This window comes from Oncorhynchus masou, chromosome 29 (genome assembly GCF_036934945.1).
Source record: "Oncorhynchus masou masou isolate Uvic2021 chromosome 29, UVic_Omas_1.1, whole genome shotgun sequence".
Lineage (NCBI taxonomy): Eukaryota > Metazoa > Chordata > Actinopteri > Salmoniformes > Salmonidae > Oncorhynchus > Oncorhynchus masou.
In genome coordinates, this window is record NC_088240.1 from 91883112 (window position 1) to 91908842 (window position 25731).

Consider the following 25731-nt stretch of genomic DNA (forward strand, 5'->3'; position numbering starts at 1 on the left):
ATCCTCGTTATGTGGGGGTGGGGGGGGCTACTCCTTATCCTCGTTATGTGGGGGGGGCTAATCCGTGCCCCCTACGCGCACTGCCCCCTACGCGCACTGCCCGAATCAATATCAAATCAAATGTATTTATAAAGCCCTTCGTACATCAGCTGATATCTCAAAGTGCTGTACAGAAACCCAGCCAAAAACCCCAAACAGCAAGCAATGCAGGTGTAGAAGCACGGTGGCTAGGAAAACCTCCCTAGAAAGGCCAGAACCTAGGAAGAAACCTAGAGAGGAACCAGGCTATGTGGCGTGGCCAGTCCTCTTCAGGCTGTGCCGGGTGGAGATTATAACAGAACATGGCCAAGATGTTCAAATGTTCATAAATGACCAGCATGGTCGAATAATAATAAGGCAGAACAGTTGAAACTGGAGCAGCAGCACGGCCAGGTGGACTGGGGACAGCAAGGAGTCATCATGTCAGGTAGTCCTGGGGCATGGTCCTAGGGCTCAGGTCCTCCGAGAGAGAGAGAAAGAGAGAATTAGAGAACGCACACTTCGATTCACACAGGACACCGAATAGGACAGGAGAAGTACTCCAGATATAACAAACTGACCCTAGCCCCCCGACACATAAACTACTGCAGCATAAATACTGGAGGCTGAGACAGGAGGGGTCAGGAGACACTGTGGCCCCATCCGAGGACACCCCCGGACAGGGCCAAACAGGAAGGATATTTTACCCCCTAATAACTACCCCCTACGCACTTTTTAGATAAACTACCAGCCATGTCTGTCTTAGTCCACATACTGAACACCTAATGGCTTTCCTACCTCCTCCTCCTAGGCACTGTTATAAAAGCCATTTCCCCTCACTACTCTCTCTCTGTGTTATAAAAGCCATTTCCCCTCACTACTCCCTCTCTCTTTGTGTTATAAAAGCCATTTCCCCTCACTACTCCCTCTCTCTTTGTGTTATAAAAGCCATTTCCCCTCACTACTCCCTCTCTCTCTCTGTTATAAAAGCCATTTCCCCTCACTACTCCCTCACTCTCTCTGTTATAAAAGCCATTTCCCCTCACTACTCTCCCTCTCTCTGTGTTATAAAAGCCATTTCCCCTCACTACTCCCTCTCTCTCTCTGTTATAAATACCATTTCCCCTCACTACTCTCTCTCTGTTATAAAAGCCATTTCCCCTCACTACTCTCTCGCTCTGTGTTATAAAAGCCATTTCCCCTCACTACTCTCTCTGTTATAAAAGCCATTTCCCCTCACTACTCTCTCTGTTATAAAAGCCATTTCCCCTCACTCCTCCCTCTCTCTCTCTGTTATAAAAGCCATTTCCCCTCACTCCTCCCTCTGACTGTTAAAATGGAGATTCCTCTGAGGGGCTTTGATCCATTTAGAGCAGAGTGTATCCCAAATGGCACCCTTTTCCCTATATAGAGCACTACTTTTGACCAGAGAGCCCTATATAGGGAATAGGGTGCCATTTTGAATGAATCCTGGGTATTCACTTCATTATTGATTGCCAACAGATTAACAGTGGTCCCTCATTAAACATGCAGAAGACTGAGAGTTATGAACGGCTGGTCTTCCTGACGCATTCAATTCTCTGCCTTTGGTGGACATTCCTGCAGTCAGCAAACCAGCTGCACGTTCCCTCAACTTGAGACATCTGTGTGTCATTGTGTTGTGTGACAAAACTGCGCATTAACATTTTAGAGTGGCCATTTTAGTGTCCCCAGCACAAGGTGCACCTGTGTAATGATCATGCTGTTTATGGAACACTAGTAACCACTAGGCTACCCTGCCCCCTCTACGCTCTAACCACTAGGCTACCCTGCCGCCTCTACACTCTAACCACTAGGCTAACCACTTAACCTTCCGGTTACTAGTCCAACGCTCTAACCACTAGGCTACCCTGCCGCCTCTACGCTCTAACCACTAGGCTACCCTGGCAACAGCTTCTACGCTCTAACCACTAGGCTACTCTGGCAACAGCTTCTACACTCTAACCACTAGGCCATCTATATTGGGGGCCATTTTGAATGAATCCTGGGTATTCACTTCATTATTGATTGCCAACAGATTAACAGTGGTCCCTCATTAAACATGCAGAAGACTGAGAGTTATGAACGGCTGGTCTTCCTGACACTACGCTCTAACCACTAGGCTACCCTGCCGCCTCTACGCTCTAACCACTAGGCTACCCTGCCCCCTCTACACTCTAACCACTAGGCTACCCTGCCTCCTCTACACTCTAACCACTAGGCTACCCTGCCGCCTCTACGCTCTAACCACTAGGCTACCCTGCCGCCTCTACACTCTAACCACTAGGCTACCCTGCCTCCTCTACACTCTAACCACTAGGCTAACCACTTAACCTTCCGGTTACTAGTCCAACGCTCTAACCACTAGGCTACCCTGCCGCCTCTACACTCTAACCACTAGGCTACCCTGCCACCTCTACGCTCTAACCACTAGGCTACCCTGCCACCTCTACACTCTAACCACTAGGTTACCCTGCCCCCTCTACGCTCTAACCACTAGGCTACCCTGGCAACAGCTTCTACGCTCTAACCACTAGGCTACTCTGGCAACAGCTTCTACACTCTAACCACTAGGCCATCTATATTGGGGGCCATTTTGAATGAATCCTGGGTATTCACTTCATTATTGATTGCCAACAGATTAACAGTGGTCCCTCATTAAACATGCAGAAGACTGAGAGTTATGAACGGCTGGTCTTCCTGACACTACGCTCTAACCACTAGGCTACCCTGCCGCCTCTACGCTCTAACCACTAGGCTACCCTGCCCCCTCTACACTCTAACCACTAGGCTACCCTGCCTCCTCTACACTCTAACCACTAGGCTACCCTGCCGCCTCTACGCTCTAACCACTAGGCTACCCTGCCGCCTCTACACTCTAACCACTAGGCTACCCTGCCTCCTCTACACTCTAACCACTAGGCTAACCACTTAACCTTCCGGTTACTAGTCCAACGCTCTAACCACTAGGCTACCCTGCCGCCTCTACACTCTAACCACTAGGCTACCCTGCCACCTCTACGCTCTAACCACTAGGCTACCCTGCCACCTCTACACTCTAACCACTAGGCTACCCTGCCCCCTCTACACTCTAACCACTAGGCTACCTGCCTCCTCTACACTCTAACCACTAGGCTACCCTGCCGCCTCTACACTCTAACCACTAGGCTACCCTGCCGCCTCTACACTCTAACCACTAGGCTACCCTGCCTACTCTACACTCTAACCACTAGGCTACCTGCCACCTCTACACTCTAACCACTAGGCTACCCTGCCCCCTCTACACTCTAACCACTAGGCTACCCTGCCCCCTCTACACTCTAACCACAAGGCTACCTGCCTCCTCTACGCTCTAACCACTAGGCTACCCTGCCGCCTCTACGCTCTAACCACTAGGCCACCCTGCCTCCTCTACACTCTAACCACTAGGCTACCCTGCCGCCTCTACACTCTAACCACTAGGCTACCCTGCGCCTCTACACTCTAACCACTAGGCCACCCTGCCGCCTCTACACTCTAACCACTAGGCCACCCTGCCGCCTCTACACTCTAACCACTAGGCCACCCTGCCGCCTCTACGCTCTAACCACTAGGCTACCCTGCCGCCTCTACGCTCTAACCACTAGGCTACTCTGCCACCTCTACACTCTAACCACTAGGCTACCCTGCCCCCTCTACACTCTAACCACTAGGCTACCCTGCCCCCTCTACACTCTAACCACTAGGCTACCCTGCCCCCTCTACACTCTAACCACTAGGCTACCCTGCCCCCTCTACACTCTAACCACTAGGCTACCCTGCCCCCTCTACACTCTAACCACTAGGTTACCCTGCCACCTCTACACTCTAACCACTAGGTTACCCTGCCCCCTCTACACTCTAACCACTAGGTTACCCTGCCACCTCTACACTCTAACCACTAGGTTACCCTGCCGCCTCTACACTCTAACCACTAGGCTACCCTGCCCCCTCTACACTCTAACCACTAGGCTACCCTGCCACCTCTACACTCTAACCACTAGGTTACCCTGCCGCCTCTACACTCTAACCACTAGGCTACCCTGCCCCCTCTACACTCTAACCACTAGGTTACCCTGCCGCCTCTACACTCTAACCACTAGGCTACCCTGCCCCCTCTACACTCTAACCACTAGGCTACCCTGCCACCTCTACACTCTAACCACTAGGTTACCCTGCCGCCTCTACACTCTAACCACTAGGCTACCCTGCCCCCTCTACACTCTAACCACTAGGTTACCCTGCCGCCTCTACACTCTAACCACTAGGCTACCCTGCCCCCTCTACACTCTAACCACTAGGCTACCCTGCCACCTCTACACTCTAACCACTAGGTTACCCTGCCGCCTCTACACTCTAACCACTAGGCTACCCTGCCCCCTCTACACTCTAACCACTAGGTTACCCTGCCACCTCTACACTCTAACCACTAGGTTACTCTGCCACCTCTACACTCTAACCACTAGGCTACCCTGCCCCCTCTACACTCTAACCACTAGGTTACCCTGCCCCCTCTACACTCTAACCACTAGGTTACCCTGCCGCCTCTACACTCTAACCACTAGGCTACCCTGCCCCCCTGCAAATGTTCCAACAACAAAAAATGTCAACGCTATAGATATTTGGAATACAAAGTGTTATGTTTGGGGCATTTACAACACATTACTGAGTACCACTCTACATATTTCCTAGCATAGTGGTGGCTGCATCATGTTATGGGTATGCCGGTAATCGCTAAGGACTAAGGGAGTTTTTCAGGATAAAAAAAAAACGTAATGAAGCTAAGCACAGGTAAAATCCTCGAGGAAAACCTGGTTCTGCTTTCCACTAGACACAATGAGATTAATTCACATTTCAGCAGGACAATAACCTAAGACACGAAGCCAAATCTACACTGGAGTTGCTTACCAAGAAGACAATTCCTGAGATGCCGAGTTAGTTTAGATTTAAATCTACTTGAACATCTATGGCAATGATCAACAACCAATTTGACAGAGCTTGAATCATTAAAAAATAAATAATAATATGATAATGTTGTTTTGCGCACTCCAGGTGTGGGAAGCTCTTAGAGACATCCACAGAAAGACCCTCGGCTGTAATCACCGCCTAGAGTGCTTTTACAAAGTGTGTGTGTGTGTGTGTGTGTGTGTGTGTGTGTGTGAGAGAGAGAAAATACTTATAGAAATTAAATATTTAATTTTCAACAACAAAAAAATCGAAAAACATGTTTTCACTTTGTCATTACGGGGGTATTGTGTGAAGTTGGGCGACATTCTGTTTTAAATAAACGGAATCCATTTTGAATTCGGGCTGTAGCGCAACAACATGTAGAATATGTATAGGAGTATAAATAGTTCTGAACTCTCTGTCCTCCCCTGTGGGGGCCCTGTTGCGAATTCTAGCCATGAAATGTCTGGCCAAATCGGTTTTCTGAAGTTGTCAGATTGCCGCGTGCGTTGCTTGGTCCTTCTGTCCGTGTGGACAGGGATGCTTCACATCTTAACAGGTAATACATTTGATGTAATTTCCACTGTGTCGTTTTTCACATCGGCCACATTTGTCATCGTCATATTCTGAGGACAGTGTTTTTGTTCCTTCTAAAACCAGGTGTCACTAACAGTCATCGTGACATGTCCTTGCCATTATTTATACCATGTTATATCTCATTCCTGTTGGCAGGTCGGTCTATTAGAAGAGAGGAGCTCTAGTGTTGTGGTATTAGTCTATAGTGTTGTGGTATTAGTCTATAGTGTTGTGGTATTAGTCTATAGTGTTGTGGTATTAGTCCATAGTGGTGTGGTATTAGTCCGCAGTGTTGTGGTATTAGTCTATAGTGTTGTGGTATTAGTCTATAGTGTTGTGATATTAGTCCATAGTGGTGTGGTATTAGTCTATAGTGTTGTGGTATTAGTCCATAGTGTTGTGGTATTAGTCTATAGTGTTGTGGTATTAGTCTATAGTGTTGTGATATTAGTCTATAGTGTTGTGATATTAGTCCATAGTGGTGTGGTATTAGTCCATAGTGTTGTGGTATTAGTCCATGGTGTTGTGGTATTAGTCCACAGTGTTGTGGTATTAGTCCGCAGTGTTGTGGTATTAGTCCGCAGTGTTGTGGTATTAGTCCGCAGTGTTGTGGTATTAGTCCACAGTGGTGTGGCATTAGTCCACAGTGTTGTGGCGTTAGTCCACAGTGTTGTGGCGTTAGTCCACAGTGTTGTGGCGTTAGTCCATAGTGTTGTGGCATTAGTCCACAGTGTTGTGGTATTGGTCCACAGTGTTGTGGTATTAGTCCACAGTGTTGTGGTATTAGTCCACAGTGTTGTGGTATTAGTCCACAGTGTTGTGGTATTAGTCCACAGTGTTGTGGTGTTAGTCCACAGTGTTGTGGTGTTAGTCCACAGTGGTGTGGTGTTAGTCCACAGTGGTGTGGTGTTAGTCCACAGTGTTGTGGTGTTAGTCTATAGTGTTGTGGTGTTAGTCTATAGTGTTGTGGTATTAGTCCGCAGTGTTGTGGTATTAGTCCGCAGTGTTGTGGTATTAGTCCGCAGTGTTGTGGCATTAGTCCGCAGTGTTGTGGCATTAGTCCGCAGTGTTGTGGCATTAGTCCGCAGTGTTGTGGCATTAGTCCATAGTGTTGTGGCATTAGTCCATAGTGTTGTGGCATTTGTCCACAGTGTTGTGGTATTTGTCCAACAAAAAAATTAATTAAATACAGTAGGGAAAGAGGTTGTTGTTTGGGCTAAAATATAGGTGGGCTATGTACAGGTGCAGTAATCTGTGAGCTGCTCTGACAGTTGGTGCTTAAAGCTAGTGAGGGAGATAAGTGTTTCCAGTTTCAGAGATTTTTGTAGTTCGTTCCAGTCATTGGCAGCAGAGAACTGGAAGGAGAGGCGGCCAAAGAAAGAATTGGTTTTGGGGGTGACTAGAGAGATATACCTGCTGGAGCGTGTGCTACAGGTGGGAGATGCTATGGTGACCAGCGAGCTGAGATGAGGGGGGACTTTACCTCGGAGGGTCTTGTAGATGACATGGAGCCAGTGGGTTTGGCGACGAGTATGAAGCGAGGGCCAGCCAACGAGAGCATACAGGTCTTAATGGTGGGTAGTATATGGGCTTTGGTGACAAAACGGATTGCACTGTGATAGACTGCATCCAATTTGTTGAGTAGGGTATTGGAGGCTATTTTGTAAATGACATCGCCAAAGTCGAGGATTGGTAGGATGGTCAGTTTTACAAGGGTATGTTTGGCAGCATGAGTGAAGGATGCTTTGTTGCGAAATAGGAAGCCAATTCTATATTTAACTTTGGATTGGAGTGGCAACAATTTCGGCAGATAATTTTAGAAAGAAAGGGTCCAGATTGTCTAGCCCGGCTGATTTGTAGGGGTCCAGATTTTGCAGCTCTTTCAGAACATCAGCTGAACGGATTTGAGAGAAGGAGAAATTGGGGAGGCTTGGGCGAGTTGCTGTGGGGGGTGCAGTGCTGTTGACCGGGGTAGGAGTAGCCAGGTGGAAAGCATGGCCAGCTGTAGAAAAATGCTTATTGAAATTCTCAATTATGGTGGATTTATCAGTGTTGACAGTGTTTCCTATCTTCAGTGCAGTGGGCAGCTGGGAGGAGGTGTTCTTATTCTCCATGGACTTTACAGTGTCCCAGAAATTTTTTGAGTTAGTGTTGCAGGAAGCAAATTTCTGCTTGAAAAAGCTAGCATTGGCTTTTCTAACTGCCTGTGTATAATGGTTTCTAGCTTCCCTGAAAAGCTGCATATCACCGCGGACCCATTACGGATGCAAGCAATGAGGCAGTGATCGCTGAGATCTTGGTTGAATACAGCAGAGGTGTATTTAGAGGGCAAGTTGGTTAGGATGATATCTATGAGGGTGCCCGTGTTTAAGGCTTTGGGAAGGTACCTGGTAGGTTCATTGATAATTTGTGTGAGATTGAGGGCATCAAGTTTAGATTGTAGGATGGCTGGGATGTTTAGCATGTTCCAGTTTAGGTCGCCTTGCAGCACGAGCTCTGAAAATAGATGGGGAGCAATCAGTTCACATATGGTGTCCAGAGCACAGCTGGGGGCAGAGGGTGGTCTATAGCAGGCTGCAACGGTGAGAGACTTGTTTTTAGAGAGGTGGATTTTTAAAAGTAGAAGTTCAAATTGTTTGGGTACAGACCTGGATAGTAGAACAGAACTCTGCAGGCTATCTTTGCAGTAGATTGCAACTTTGGCAGTTCTATCTTGTCTAAAATGTTGTAGTTTGTGTAGTGTTAGTCCACAGTGTTGTGGTGTTAGTCCACAGTGTTGTGGTGTTAGTCCACAGTGTTGTGGTGTTAGTCCACAGTGTTGTGGTGTTAGTCCACAGTGTTGTGGTGTTAGTCCACAGTGTTGTGGTGTTAGTCCACAGTGTTGTGGTGTTAGTCTACAGTGTTGTGGTATTAGTCCACAGTGTTGTGGTGTTAGTCCACAGTGTTGTGGTGTTAGTCCACAGTGTTGTGGTGTTAGTCCACAGTGTTGTGGTGTTAGTCCACAGTGTTGTGGTGTTAGTCCACAGTGTTGTGGTGTTAGTCCACAGTGTTGTGGTGTTAGTCCACAGTGTTGTGGTGTTAGTCCACAGTGTTGTGGTGTTAGTCCACAGTGTTGTGGTGTTAGTCCACAGTGTTGTGGTGTTAGTCCACAGTGTTGTGGTGTTAGTCCACAGTGTTGTGGTGTTAGTCCACAGTGTTGTGGTGTTAGTCCACAGTGTTGTGGTGTTAGTCCACAGTGTTGTGGTGTTAGTCCACAGTGTTGTGGTGTTAGTCCACAGTGTTGTGGTGTTAGTCCACAGTGTTGTGGTGTTAGTCCACAGTGTTGTGGTGTTAGTCCACAGTGTTGTGGTATTAGTCCACAGTGTTGTGGTATTAGTCCACAGTGTTGTGGTATTAGTCTATAGTGTTGTGGTGTTAGTCCGTAGTGTTGTGGTATTAGTCTACAGTGTTGTGATATTAGTCTACAGTGTTGTGGTATTAGTCCACAGTGTTGTGATATTAGTCCACAGTGTTGTGGTATTAGTCCACAGTGTTGTGGTATTAGTCCGCAGTGTTGTGGTATTAGTCCGCAGTGTTGTGGTATTAGTCCGCAGTGTTGTGGTGTTAGTCCGCAGTGTTGTGGTGTTAGTCCGCAGTGTTGTGGTGTTAGTCCGCAGTGTTGTGGTGTTAGTCCGCAGTGTTGTGGTGTTAGTCCGCAGTGTTGTGGTATTAGTCTACAGTGTTGTGGTATTAGTCTACAGTGTTGTGGTGTTAGTCCATAGTGTTGTGGTGTTAGTCCATAGTGTTGATCCCTTCCATTCAGAAGCACTAAAACATCATGTTTTTTTCCAGGCCCTCTCCTGTACCCCAGCCCTCTCTGAAAGGGTTTCAGCAGGCCCTCTCCTGTACCCCAGCCCTCTCTGAAAGGGTTTCAGCAGGCCCTCTCCTCTACCCCAGCCCTCTCTGAAAGGGTTTCAGCAGGCCCTCTCCTGTACCCCAGCCCTCTCTGAAAGGGTTGTGAACAAGGAGCAGGGGCATGAGAGGGAAGGTTAATTGAGTGCAGGTTATAAGAGAGATGTGAATATAATAATTTTTTTATCCAAAACACTCTGTTCTGAGGTGAAGGAGATCAGTGTAGAGAGAAATCTGTAGAGATTCTTCCATTCATTCACAAGGTGGATTGACTCGGTGCACAACTGAGCAAGAAGACAAGTACATTAGAGTGTCTAGTTTGAGAAACAGACTCCTCTCACAAGTCCTCAACTGGCAGCTTCATTAAATAGTACCCGCAAAACACCAGTCTCAACGTCAACAGTGAAGAGGCGACTCAGGGGTGCTGACCTTCTTGGCAGAGTTTCAAAGAAAAAGCCTCATCTCAGACTGGCCAATAAAAAGAAAAGATTAAGATGGGCAAAAGAACACAGACACACACTGGACAGAGGAACTCTGCCTAGAAGGCCAGCATCCCTGAGTCGCCTCTTCACTGTTGACGTTGAGACTGGTGTTTTGCAGGTACTATTTAATGAAGCTGCCAGTTGAGGACTTGTGAGCCGTCTGTTTCACAAACTAGACACTCTAATGTACTTGTCCTCATGCTCAGTTGTGCACCGGGGCCTCCCACTCTTTCTATTTTGGTTAGAGCCAGTTTGAGCTGTTCTGTGAAGAGAGTAGTACACAGCGTTGTATGAGATTTTCAGTTTCTTAGCAATTTCTAGCATGGAACAGCCTTCATTTCTCAGAACAATAATAGACTGAGTTTCAGAAGAAATGTCCTTGATTCTAGCCATTTCGAGCCTGTAATCGAAACCCACAAATGCTGACGCTCCAGATACTCAGCTAGTCTAAAGAAGAACAGTTTTATTGCTTCTTTAATCAGAACAACTGTTTGCAATTATGTTAGCACATCTGAAAAGGGTTTTCTAATGATCAATTAGCCTTTTAAAATGATAAACTTGGATTAGCAAACACAACGTGCCATTGGAACACAGGAGTGATGGTTGCTGATAATGGGCCTCTGTACGCCTATGTAGTTATTCCATTAAAAACCAGCCGTATTCCAGCTACAATAGTCATTTACAACATTAACAATGTCTACACTGTATTTCTGATCAATTTGATGATATTTTAATGGACAAAATATTAGCTTTTCTTTCAAAAACAAGGACACGTCTAAGTGACCCCAAAGTTATGAACGCACGTGTGTGTGTGTGCGTGTGTTTACCACACATGCAGAGATAATCCCTTCAACACTGCGTCTCACAAAGACACAGCGGTTGGAACCAAAAATCTCAAATTTGGACTCACCAGACCAAAGGACAGATTTCCACCGGTCTAATGCCCATTGCTCGTGTTTCTTGGCCCAAGCAAGTCTCTTCTTCTTATTGGTGTCCTTTAGTAGTGGTTTCTTTGCAGCAATTCGACCATGAAAGACCGATTCACGAGTCTCCTCTGAACAGTTGATGTTGAGATGTGTCTGTTACTGGACCTTTGTGAAGCATTTATTTGGGCTGCAATCTGAAGTGCAGTAAACTCTAATGAATTTATCCTTTGCAGCAGAGGTAACTCTGGGTCTCCCTTCCCTGTGGCGGTCCTCAAGAGAGCCAGTTAACTCTGCTGCAGAGGATAAGTTCATTAGAGGGAACTCTGGGTCTTCCATTCCTGTGGTGGTCCTCATGAGAGCCAGTTAACTCTAATGAACTTATCCTCTGCAGCAGAGGGAACTCTGGGTCATCCATTCCTGTGGTGGTCCTCATGAGAGCCAGTTAACTCTAATGAACATATCCTTTGCAGCAGAGGGAACTCTGGGTCTTCCTTTCCCTGTGGCGGTCCTCATGAGAGCCAGTTAACTCTAATGAACATATCCTTTGCAGCAGAGGGAACTCTGGGTCTTCCTTTCCCTGTGGCGGTCCTCATGAGAGCCAGTTAACTCTAATGAAGTTATCCTCTGCAGCAGAGGGAACTCTGGGTCTCCCTTCCCTGTGGCGGTCCTCATGAGAGCCAGTTTCATCATAGCGCTTGATGGTTTATGCGACTGCACTTGGAAGAAACTGTCTTGAAATTCTCCGTATTGACTGACCTTTGTCTTTTAAAGGAATGATGGACTGTCGTTTCTCTTTGCTTATTTGAGCTGTTCTTGTCATAATATGGACTTGGTCTGTTACCAAATAGGGCTCTCTTCTGTATATCCCCCCCTACCTAGTCACAACACAACTGATTGGCTCAAACTCATTAAGAAGGAAAGAAATTCCACAAATTAACTTTTTAACAAGGCACACCTGTTAATTGAAATGTATTCCAGGTGACTACCTCATGAAGCTGGTTGAGAGAATGCCAAGAGTGTGCAAAGCTGTCATCAAGCAATCTTCTTATTCTTTCAACCAATCACCAGTCACTTGTCAGTGCAGTACATGTTGAGTGCCCTTCTTTTATAAGCACGCTGAAAGACTGCTGTTAATTTTGTTTACAGAGAAATAGTCTTGTGTTTGGTCAACACTTTCTTTCTCCCCCCAACAGTTTAAGAGCAACAAGCTGAAAGGTTTTGCCGTTCGAGGCATTTTTAAAGGCCCCTTTACCGCTCTTGGGGAGCGGAATGACTTTGTCGTCAGATCGAGACGGAAGACAGACTCCCCTCTAGATTCAGATTAAAGATATGACTGATGAGGAGTGGCTATAGAGTCAGTTACCATCTTCACTAGCTTTCCTTCTAAGTTGTCAATGCCAGGAGGGTTGTTCATTATTGATTGATTGTTCCACATCTCCCTCACTAACGTTATAAAATTGCAATGCTTTCCCTTTTCATTAGTAGTTGTTTTATGCATGAGCACAATTGCTCACTGGCATTTTTCCCCCTCCTAAACCTTCCCACTTTGTCAATGAAGTAATCATGAACCTAATTGGCAACATCAAACGGTTTTGTGATGAATCTGATTCGCTGAAAGACGAAGTAGAATCGGTCTTTTCTACCCATAATTCCATTTAAAGTATGTTTTATGTAGTTGATCTTGGCTTCATCATACAGTTTCTTCTTCTTTTGTTGATGAGTCGAGTCGTATCATTTCTCACTTCGCAGGAAGTCGGCCAGTCAGATGTACAGACAGACTTATTAGCCACTTCCTTTTGTCCCGTCTCTTTCAACCATACAGTTTCTTCATTTCCTCATCGATCCACGGAGCCTTTAACAGATCTGACAGTCAGTTTCTTCATTTCCTCATCGATCCACGGAGCCTTTAACAGATCTGACAGTCAGTTTCTTAACTTCTTGAAACTCCCCACCCCGGATCCGGGTTTGTGACTAAAGCCTCAGGCTCATTAGCATAACGCAACGTTAACGATTTCTGAAAATCGCAAATAAAATGAAAATAATGCGTCTGCTTTCAAGCTTAGCCTTTTCTTAACAACACTGTCATCTCAGATTTTCAAAATATGCTTTTGAACCATAGAAATTGACTAATTTGTGTAAGAGTATGCAAAGCTAGCATAGCATTTTGAGTAGCATTTAGCACGCAACATTTTCACAAAAACCAGATAACCAAATAAATAAAATCATTTACCTTTGAAGAGCTTCTGATGTTTTCAATGAGGAGACTCTCAGTTACATACCAAATGCGCAGTTTTTCCTGAAAGCGTCTGTGTGTAGGAGAAATCGTTCCGTTTTCTACATTGCGTCTGGCTACCGAAACGAACCGAAAATTCAGTCACCTACAACGTAAAACTTTTTCCGGATTAACTACATAATATCGACCGAAACATGGCAAACGTTGTTTGGAATCAATCCTCAAGGTGTTTTTTCACATATCTCTTCATTGATATGCAGTTCGTGGAAGCTTGCTTTCCTCTCTGTATCCCATGGAAAAATACTGGCAGGTGACTTTTGCGCACCAATTTCGGCGCAGGACACCGGGCGGACACCTGGTAAATGTGGTCTCTTATGGTCAATCTTCCAATGATCTGCCTACAAATACGTCACAATGCTGCAGACACCTTGGGGAAACGACAGAAAGGGCAGGCTCATTCCTCTCGCATTCACAGCCATATAAGGAGACAATGGAAAACAGCCTCAAAAATCCTGCTCATTTCCTGGATGCCATCTCATCTTGGTTTTGCCTGAAGCTCACGTTCTAGGGCACGCACAGAGAATATCTTGGTAGTTTTGGACACGTCAGAGTGTTTTCTTTCGAAAGCTATCAATTATATGCATAGTCGAGCATCTTTTTGTGACAAAATATCTTGTTTAAAACGGGAACGTTTTTCATCCAAAAATGAAATAGCGCCCCCATAGATGTAAGAGGTTAACAGGTGCTTGTTTATCAATAATTGGAAAAAGCTATTTTAATATATACAATAAGAGTAGCGTCTGGATGCTGCTTATTAATCACATCAACAAATATGTTTATCACCATCCACATAAGAGTCATAGTTAAATGTTTTGTATGATCTTTTATGTACTATTTTAGGCCCAGCTGTTGGAACTTTGTCTTTCCTGTATATAGCCACTACACTGTGATCACTGCACCCAATGGGTACGGATAAACAACCGTTCTACAGTATTAGTAAAGATGTGATCGATACACGTGGATGCTCTTGTTCCTGTAGTGTTTGTAAACGCCCTGGTAGGTTGATTAATAACCTGAACCAGATTAGACACTGGTTACAGTGAGAAGCTTCCTCTTGAGTAGGTTGATTAATAACCTGAACCAGATTAGACACTGGTTACAGTGAGAAGCTTCCTCTTGAGTGGGTTGATTAATAACCAGATTACAGGCACTGGTTACAGTGAGAAGCTTCCTCTTGAGTGGGTTGATTAATAACCTCAACCAGATTACAGGCACTGGTTACAGTGAGAAGCTTCCTCTTGAGTGGGTTGATTAATAACCTGAACCAGATTACAGGCACTGGTTACAGTGAGAAGCTTCCTCTTGAGTGGGTTGATTAATAACCTGAACCAGATTAGACACTGGTTACAGTGAGAAGCTTCCTCTTGAGTGGGTTGATTAATAACCTGAACCAGATTACAGGCACTGGTTACAGTGAGAAGCTTCCTGTTGAGTGGGTTGATTAATAACCTCAACCAGATTACAGGCACTGGTTACAGTGAGAAGCTTCCTCTTGAGTAGGTTGATTAATAACCTCAACCAGATTACAGGCACTGGTTACAGTGAGAAGCTTCCGGTTGAGTGGACAGCTTGATGAAAACCAGTCGATATTCAGGTCCCCTGAGAAAGTAGACCTCTCTCTGTTTACATCACATCCACTATGAAGCATTTCACACATATTATTTAGATACTGACTGTTAGCACTTGGTGGCCTACAGCAACACCCCACAATAAAAAGCTTTAGATGTGCCAAGTGAACATGCAGCCACAACACATCAATAACACTTGACATAAGATCTTCTCTAAGCATTACAGGGAACATGTCTCTGAATATATACAGCAACACTTCCCCCATAAGCATTCCTGTCTCTTCTGTAGATGTTATATCCTTGTATTGCTGCTGCGGTATCATCAAAGGAATTATCAGTGATTCTCAGAAAAGGCTAATTCTATAAATGTTATCGGATGTTAGCAAGTTATTGATTTCCTGACCCTTATTTCTAAGGATATATATATATATTAATATGGGCTGTTTTCAGCCCCTTCCTGGGCAGCTTCTCATTGACATAATATGGGCTGTTTCCAGCCCCTTCCTGGGCAGCTTCTCATTGACATAATATGGGCTGTTTCCAGCCCCTTCCTGGGCAGCTTCTCATTGACATAATATGGGCTGTTTCCAGCCCCTTCCTGGGCAGCTTCTCATTGACATAATATGGGCTGTTTCCAGCCCCTTCCTGGGCAGCTTCTCATAGACATAATATGGGCTGTTTCCAGCCCCTTCCTGGGCAGCTTCTCATTGACATAATATGGGCTGTTTCCAGCCCCTTCCTGGGCAGCTTCTCATTGACATAATATGGGCTGTTTCCAGCCCCTTCCTGGGCAGCTTCTCATTGACATAATATGGGCTGTTTCCAGCCCCTTCCTGGGCAGCTTCTCATTGACATAATATGGGCTGTTTCCAGCCCCTTCCTGGGCAGCTTCTCATTGACATAATATGGGCTGTTTCCAGCCCCTTCCTGGGCAGCTTCTCATTGACATAATATGGGCTGTTTCCAGCCCCTTCCTGGGCAGCTTCTCATTGACATAATATGGGCTGTTTCCAGCCCCTTCCTGGGCAGCTTCTCATTGACATAATATGGGCTGTTTCCAGCCCCTTCCTGGGCAGCTTCTCATTGACATAATATGGGCTGTTTCCAGCCCCTTCCTGGGCAGCTTCTCATAGACATAATATGGGCTGTTTTCAGCCCCTTCCTGGGCAGCTTCTCATAGACGTAATATGGACGAGAACAAAGAAAGCAAGAAGAAAATAAATATACATTCAGCAGTCAGTTGGTGTGTTGTGCTGCGGGGTTGAAGCTACGAACCCATAGGCTCCCTCATCCCTTCCAGACTTTTGGGAGGGGGGAGGGGAGGGGTGGACAATCATAGCCCGTCATAGTGGATGTAAGCAATGTCTCTGGCAGCGTTCATGGCCGGGATAAGTTATTTCCTCCTCTGTCGCCCAGCTTCAGGATTTACAGACTGGGGTCGGGGAGAGGTTGAACATGTCAGCGAAGACGCTTCCCGGCGGGTCAGCATTTATGCCTTGAGTACCCGTCCTGGTAATCCGTCTGGTCCCGTGTGTGTGTGTGTGTGTGTGTGTGTGTGTGAGATATATATATATATATATATATATATATATATATATATATATATATATATATATATGGGCGGCTGAGTGAACCGGTCCCCCTCGGGACTACGGACGCCACTGTCTGTTCCTAGCATCTGTAGTGTGTAGTTCATCTCCCCTCAGTAACCACCTGGAGAATGTAATCTAATGTGTAGTTCATCTCCCCCTCAGTAACCACCTGGAGAATGTAATCTAATGTGTAGTTCATCTCCCCTCAGTGACCACCTGGAGAATGTAATCTAATGTGTAGTTCATCTCCCCTCAGTGACCACCTGGAGAATGTAATCTAATGTGTAGTTCATCTCCCCTCAGTGACCACCTGGAGAATGTAATCTAATGTGTAGTTCATCTCCCCTCAGTAACCACCTGGAGAATGTAATTTAATGTGTAGTTCCTCTCCCCTCAGTAACCACCTGGAGAATGTAATTTAATGTGTAGTTCATCTCCCCCTCAGTGACCACCTGGAGAATGTAATCTAATGTGTAGTTACTCCCCTCAGTGACCACCTGGAGAATGTAATTTAATGTGTAGTTCATCTCCCCCTCAGTAACCACCTGGAGAATGTAATTTAATGTGTAGTTCATCTCCCCTCAGTAACCACCTGGAGAATGTAATCTAATGTGTAGTTCATCTCCCCCTCAGTGACCACCTGGAGAATGTAATCTAATGTGTAGTTACTCCCCTCAGTGACCACCTGGAGAATGTAATTTAATGTGTAGTTCATCTCCCCCTCAGTAACCACCTGGAGAATGTAATCTAATGTGTAGTTCATCTCCCCTCAGTAACCACCTGGAGAATGTAATCTAATGTGTAGTTCATCTCCCCCTCAGTGACCACCTGGAGAATGTAATCTAATGTGTAGTTCATCTCCCCCTCAGTGACCACCTGGAGAATGTAATCTAATGTGTAGTTCATCTCCCCTCAGTAACCACCTGGAGAAGTCTCTGCAGCTCCTGATGGACAGAGTGGATGATATGAGTCAGGACATTGTCAAGTATAACACCTACAGCCGTAACCTCAGCAAGCAACAGCAGCAGAAACACCAGGTAACACACACACACACACACACACACAGACAGAGAGACACACACAGACAGAGAGACACACACACACGTGCGCACACACCCACCCACAGAGAGAGAGACACACACACACACACACACACACACACACACACACACACACACACACACAGAGAGACACACACACATTCACACAGAGGTACACACACACACACACACACCCACAGAGAGACGCACACACATTCTATTATCATGATGGGAAAATGTAATCAACACACTGTAGTTGATAATGAGATAATCTACTTCCTGGACAGTGATTGTGTTAGAGGGGCGTTATAGAATTAGGTTTAGACCCTGTCCACAGGGAGTCCTCTCCTCCAGAGAGGAAGGGGAGAGAGTGACGATTGGGTTTTCATCTAAAGTAGTGCACTATTTAAGAGATCGGGCAGTATTTGGGACCTGTCCTGACTGTCCTGTAGGGAAGCTGCTAACCAGATCCACAATACCAGGGAGACAGAGGCTTGGTACTATATAATATAACTGTTGATGTATCCACTATACCAGAGACAGAGGCTTGGTACTATATAATATAACTGTTGATGTATCCACTATACCAGAGACAGAGGCTTGGTACTATATAATATAACTGTTGATGTATCCACTATACCAGGGAGACAGAGGCTTGGTACTATATAATATAACTGTTGATGTATCCACTATACCAGGGAGACAGAGGCTTGGTACTATATAATATAACTGTTGATGTATCCACTATACCAGGGAGACAGAGGCTTGGTACTATATAATGTTGATGTATCCACTATACCAGGGAGACAGAGGCTTGGTACTATATAATATAACTGTTGATGTATCCACTATACCAGGGAGACAGAGGCTTGGTACTATATAATTTAACTGTTGATGTATCTACTATACCAGAGAGACAGAGGCTTGGTACTATATAATGTTGATGTATCCACTATACCAGGGAGACAGAGGCTTGGTACTATATAATATAACTGTTGATGTATCTACTATACCAGAGAGACAGAGGCTTGGTACTATATAATGTTGATGTATCCACTATACCAGGGAGACAGAGGCTTGGTACTATATAATATAACTGTTGATGTATCTACTATACCAGAGAGACAGAGGCTTGGTACTATATAATGTTGATGTATCCACTATACCAGGGAGACAGAGGCTTGGTACTATATAATATAACTGTTGATGTATCCACTATACCAGGGAGACAGAGGCTTGGTACTATATAATATAACTGTTGATGTATCTACTATACCAGAGAGACAGAGGCTTGGTACTATATAATGTTGATGTATCCACTATACCAGGGAGACAGAGGCTTGGTACTATATAATATAACTGTTGATGTATCCACTATACCAGAGAGACAGAGGCTTGGTACTATATAATGTTGATGTATCTACTATACCAGAGAGACAGAGGCTTGGTACTATATAATGTTGATGTATCCACTATACCAGGGAGACAGAGGCTTGGTACTATATAATATAACTGTTGATGTATCCACTATACCAGGGAGACAGAGGCTTGGTACTATATAATATAACTGTTGATGTATCCACTATACCAGGGAGACAGAGGCTTGGTACTATATAATATAACTGTTGATGTATCCACTATACCAGGGAGACAGAGGCTTGGTACTATATAATATAACTGTTGACGTATCCACTATACCAGGGAGACAGAGGCTTGGTACTATATAATATAACTGTTGATGTATCCACAATACCAGGGAGACAGAGGCTTGGTACTATATAATATAACTGTTGATGTATCCACTATACCAGGGAGACAGAGGCTTGGTACTATATAATGTTGATGTATCCACTATACCAGAGAGACAGAGGCTTGGTACTATATAATATAACTGTTGATGTATCCACTATACCAGAGAGACAGAGGCTTGGTACTATATAATATAACTGTTGATGTATCCACTATACCAGGGAGACAGAGGCTTGGTACTATATAATATAACTGTTGATGTATCCACAATACCAGGGAGACAGAGGCTTGGTACTATATAATATAACTGTTGATGTATCCACAATACCAGGGAGACAGAGGCTTGGTACTATATAATATAACTGTTGATGTATCCACTATACCAGGGAGACAGAGGCTTGGTACTATATAATATAACTGTTGATGTATCTACTATACCAGAGAGACAGAGGCTTGGTACTATATAATGTTGATGTATCCACTATACCAGGGAGACAGAGGCTTGGTACTATATAATATAACTGTTGATGTATCCACTATACCAGAGAGACAGAGGCTTGGTACTATATAATGTTGATGTATCCACTATACCAGGGAGACAGAGGCTTGGTACTATATAATATAACTGTTGATGTATCCACTATACCAGGGAGACAGAGGCTTGGTACTATATAATATAACTGTTGATGTATCCACTATACCAGGGAGACAGAGGCTTGGTACTATATAATATAACTGTTGATGTATCCACTATACCAGGGAGACAGAGGCTTGGTACTATATAATATAACTGTTGATGTATCCACTATACCAGGGAGACAGAGGCTTGGTACTATATAATGTTGATGTATCCACTATACCAGAGAGACAGAGGCTTGGTACTATATAATATAACTGTTGATGTATCCACTACCAGAGAGACAGAGGCTTGGTACTATATAATATAACTGTTGATGTATCCACTATACCAGGGAGACAGAGGCTTGGTACTATATAATATAACTGTTGATGTATCCACTATACCAGGGAGACAGAGGCTTGGTACTATATAATATAACTGTTGTTGTATCTACTATACCAGGGAGACAGAGGCTTGGTACTATATAATATAACTGTTGATGTATCTACTATACCAGGGAGACAGAGGCTTGGTACTATATAATATAACTGTTGATATATCCACTATACCAGGGAGACAGAGGCTTGGTACTATATAATATAACTGTTGATGTATCCACAATACCAGGGAGACAGAGGCTTGGTACTATATAATATAACTGTTGATGTATCCACTATACCAGGGAGACAGAGGCTTGGTACTATATAATATAACTGTTGATGTATCCACTATACCAGGGAGACAGAGGCTTGGTACTATATAATATAACTGTTGATGTATCCACTATACCAGAGAGACAGAGGCTTGGTACTATATAATGTTGATGTATCCACTATACCAGGGAGACAGAGGCTTGGTACTATATAATATAACTGTTGATGTATCCACTATACCAGGGAGACAGAGGCTTGGTACTATATAATATAACTGTTGATGTATCCACTATACCAGGGAGACAGAGGCTTGGTACTATATAATATAACTGTTGATGTATCCACTATACCAGGGAGACAGAGGCTTGGTACTATATAATATAACTGTTGATGTATCCACTATACCAGGGAGACAGAGGCTTGGTACTATATAATATAACTGTTGACGTATCCACTATACCAGGGAGACAGAGGCTTGGTACTATATAATATAACTGTTGACGTATCCACAATACCAGGGAGACAGAGGCTTGGTACTATATAATATAACTGTTGATGTATCCACTATACCAGGGAGACAGAGGCTTGGTACTATATAATGTTGATGTATCCACTATACCAGAGAGACAGAGGCTTGGTACTATATAATATAACTGTTGATGTATCCACTATACCAGAGAGACAGAGGCTTGGTACTATATAATATAACTGTTGATGTATCCACTATACCAGGGAGACAGAGGCTTGGTACTATATAATATAACTGTTGATGTATCCACTATACCAGGGAGACAGAGGCTTGGTACTATATAATGTTGATGTATCCACTATACCAGAGAGACAGAGGCTTGGTACTATATAATATAACTGTTGATGTATCCACTATACCAGGGAGACCGAGGCTTGGTACTATATAATGTTGATGTATCCACTATACCAGGGAGACAGAGGCTTGGTACTAAATAATATAACTGTTGATGTATCCACTATACCAGGGAGACAGAGGCTTGGTACTATATAATATAACTCTTGATGTATCCACTATACCAGGGAGACAGAGGCTTGGTATTATATAATATAACTGTTGATGTATCCACTATACCATGGAGACAGAGGCTTGGTACTATATAATATAACTGTTGATGTATCCACTATACCAGGGAGACAGAGGCTTGGTACTATATAATATAACTGTTGATGTATCCACTATACCAGGGAGACAGAGGCGTGGTACTAAATAATATAACTGTTGATGTATCCACTATACCAGGGAGACAGAGGCTTGGTACTATATAATATAACTCTTGATGTATCCACTATACCAGGGAGACAGAGGCTTGGTATTATATAATATAACTGTTGATGTATCCACTATACCATGGAGACAGAGGCTTGGTACTATATAATATAACTGTTGATGTATCCACTATACCAGGGAGACAGAGGCTTGGTACTATATAATATAACTGTTGATGTATCCACTATACCAGGGAGACAGAGGCTTGGTACTATATAATATAACTGTTGTTGTATCTACTATACCAGGGAGACAGAGGCTTGGTACTATATAATATAACTGTTGATGTATCTACTATACCAGGGAGACAGAGGCTTGGTACTATATAATATAACTGTTGATGTATCCACTATACCAGGGAGACAGAGGCTTGGTACTATATAATATAACTGTTGATGTATCCACAATACCAGGGAGACAGAGGCTTGGTACTATATAATATAACTGTTGATGTATCCACTATACCAGGGAGACAGAGGCTTGGTACTATATAATATAACTGTTGATGTATCCACTATACCAGGGAGACAGAGGCTTGGTACTATATAATATAACTGTTGATGTATCCACAATACCAGGGAGACAGAGGCTTGGTACTATATAATATAACTGTTGATGTATCCACAATACCAGAGAGACAGAGGCTTGGTACTATATAATATAACTGTTGATGTATCCACTTGTCTCGCGTCGGCCCCGGGGCCTTGTCTCGCGTCGGCCTAGTTATACAAGAATATTGTGATGTTGATTTACACGGTCAGATACCAACACACATCACTCCCTGTCTGTCACATCTGTCGGATTTTATAGCTGTTCTCGCTCACTCCTCCTTTCCCTTTCTCTCTCTATCTACCCCTCCCTCCTCTCTCTCGCTCCTCCTCTCTCCCCCTCCCTCCTCATTCTCACTCTCTCCTCCCTCTCTCTCTCCTCTCCCTCTCTCTCTCTCCTCTCTCTCCTCTCCCTCTCTCTCCTCCTCCCCCCTCCTCCCCCTCTCTCTCTGCAGTATGTCCAACGACGCCAGCAGGAGAATGCTCAGAGACAGACCAGAGGAGAAACTCCTCTACCAGAGGAAGATGTCTCCAAGATGTTCAAACCACCACAGCCCCCTCCTCGCATGGACACTCTCCTCATCGCAGGTACCCCCACACCCTCCCTCCCTCCTCGCAGCCACCTGTCTGTTCTCTCCCTGGTAGCTACCTATCTGTTCTGTTCTCTCCCTGGTAGCTACCCACCTATCTGTTCTGTTCTCTCCCTGGTAGATACCTATCTGTTCTGTTCTCTCCCTGGTAGCTACCTATCTGTTCTGTTCTCTCCCTGGTAGATACCTATCTGTTCTGTTCTCTCCCTGGTAGCTACCTATCTGTTCTGTTCTCTCCCTGGTAGCTACCTATCTGTTCTGTTCTCTCCCTGGTAGCTACCCATCTGTTCTCTATTCTGTTGTCATCTCTCCATGATGTCACATTAATCTACAGCGTTGTAGATTTCATCTGACATCCCTGCCTGTCTGCTGTCTCTCTGATGGTTGGCTTCATCCCAAAATAGCACCCTATTCCCTATATAGTGCACTTCTTGTGACCAGGGTCCATAGGGACACACCCGTAGGCCTCTGGTTAGAACTAGTGCACCACATTAGGGGATAGGATGACATTTTGGGCACGGATGATGTCTCCCTTCATGACAACATGCAACTGATTGACCTCCAGCATCGCTAATGTGTTTCCTGCTGTTTATTCAGACTCCAGTGTTTGTCTGTGTGTTTCTGCCAAAACAGGACAGATTAACAATTACTGCCAGAATGTGAAGGAGTTCACCTCCCAGAACCTCGGCAAACTCTTCATGGCCGAGGCTCTTCAGGGACACAACAGCTAAAAGACTGGAGGAGGAACTAAAGCACACAGGACAGAACCCCCCCTTTCACCCAATCAGAATGATCCATACAGGGCTGTGTTCTAAATGGTACCCTCTTCCCTTACATATATAGATATATATATAGTGCACTGCTGGTCAATACTAGTACACTATATAGGGAATAGGGTGTAATTTTGGGATGCATCCTATGATTGGAGGATTGATGTGATGCTGTTAGATTTGTTAAGAAATTAAAATAACGATGTGACAAAACAATATTATTCATTATTAAGGAAACATATTCCACTTTCTCCCAAGATGAGTTATTTGAATATTATTGTAACTTTTAATAAACATCTTTGCGTCTCCTCACATTGTTTTGCCTCTCTGTGCTCGTTCTATGTCTATTCCTGCACCGAAACACACTTTCAATGGAGATTCTCCAGTGTCCAATACTAGGCATCGTCTGTTTCCGGGGAAACGGCCACCAGAAGTGTAGTGTACAATACTAGGCATCGTCTGTTTCCGGGGAAACGGCCACCAGAAGTGTAGTGTCCAATACTAGGCATCGTCTGTTTCCGGGGAAACGGCCACCAGAAGTGTAGTGTCCAATACTAGGCATCGTCTGTTTCCGGGGAAACGGCCACCAGAAGTGTAGTGTCCAATACTAGGCATCGTCTGTTTCCGGGGAAACGGCCACCAGAAGTGTAGTGTCCAATACTAGGCATCGTCTGTTTCCGGGGAAACGGCCACCAGAAGTGTAGTGTCCAATACTAGGCATCGTCTGTTTCCGGGGAAACGGCCACCAGAAGTGTAGTGTCCAATACTAGGCATCGTCTGTTTCCGGGGAAACGGCCACCAGAAGTGTAGTGTCCAATACTAGGCATCGTCTGTTTCCGGGGAAACGGCCACCAGAAGTGTAGTGTCCAATACTAGGCATCGTCTGTTTCCGGGGAAACGGCCACCAGTGTCCAATAGAATAACGCTGACTCACTATAAACACAAAGGTTTCCTTCCTGTAATCAAATGAAGTGTATTTAATAAGCCCTTCGTACATCAGCAGATGTCACAAAGTGTTGTACAGAAACCCAGCCTAAAACCCCCAAACAGCAAGCAATGCAGGTGTAGAAGCACGGTGGCTAGGAAAAACTCTGTAGAAAGACCAAAACCTAGGAAAAAACCTAGAGGAACCAGACTCTGTGGGGTGGGCCAGTCCTCTTCTGGCTGTGCCGGGTGGAGATTATAACAGAACATGGCCAAGATGTTCATAAATGACCAGCAGGGTCCAATAATCGATCTGGGACAGGTAGCACGTCCGGTGAACAGGTCAGGATTCCGTATGTCCTTTGTGTTTATGTAGCCCCCTCCACTTCCTGTTCCTGTGACGGGGTGACCCAGTATATCACTCCCTGGGTCCTGATGGTTACAAATCAACAGGACATGGCTGTGATCTGACGTAGTGCACTATGTATAATGAATCAGGGTGCTGTTTAGGACTCGGGACCCTTGAAGCAGGCAGGGAGAACAGGTAAAGCCTCATCTTGTGTAATTTTAGACGAGAACAGCTGGACTTACCTCCTTACTGCCAGGCAACTGAGTGGCCCACATTTAAATTTATTTTAATTTTACCTTTATTTAACTAGGCAAGTCAGTTAAGAACAAATTTTTATTTTCAATGACGGCCTAGGAACAGTGGGTTAACTGGCCTAGGAACAGGGGGTTAACTGGCCTAGGAACAGGGGGTTAACTGGCCTAGGAACAGGGGGTTAACTGGCCTAGGAACAGGGGGTTAACTGGCCTAGGAACAGGGGGTTAACTGGCCTAGGAACAGGGGGTTAACTGGTCTAGGAACAGTGGGTTAACTGGTCTAGGAACAGTGGGTTAACTGCCTGTTCAGGAGCAGAACGATTTATACCATGTCAGCTTGGGGATTTGAACTTGAAATTTTTGGTTACTAGTCCAGCGTTCGAACCACTAGGCTACCTGCCTCCCCATAGCACCCTATATAGTGGACCCATAGCACCCTATATAGTGGACCCATAGCACATAACACCCTATATAGTGGACCCATAACACCCTATATAGTGGACCCATAACACCCTATATAGTGGACCCATAGCACATAACACCCTATATAGTGGACCCATAACACATAACACCCTATATAGTGGACCCATAGCACATAACACCCTATAT

General features: G+C 44.7%; 1 protein-coding gene across 1 annotated transcript in view; it reads left to right on the plus strand.

The window, feature by feature from the left end:
• Positions 1–23907, plus strand: part of LOC135520981 (eukaryotic translation initiation factor 3 subunit H) — a 129157-nt gene extending 105250 nt beyond the window's left edge. The window contains exons 6-8 of the mRNA XM_064946868.1: positions 17246–17366; positions 22691–22823; positions 23459–23907. Of these exons, the coding sequence (XP_064802940.1) occupies positions 17246–17366; positions 22691–22823; positions 23459–23556 (352 nt within the window). The 3' untranslated portion in view covers positions 23557–23907. The remainder of the gene's footprint in view (positions 1–17245; positions 17367–22690; positions 22824–23458) is intronic.
• Positions 23908–25731: the final 1824 nt, after the last annotated feature.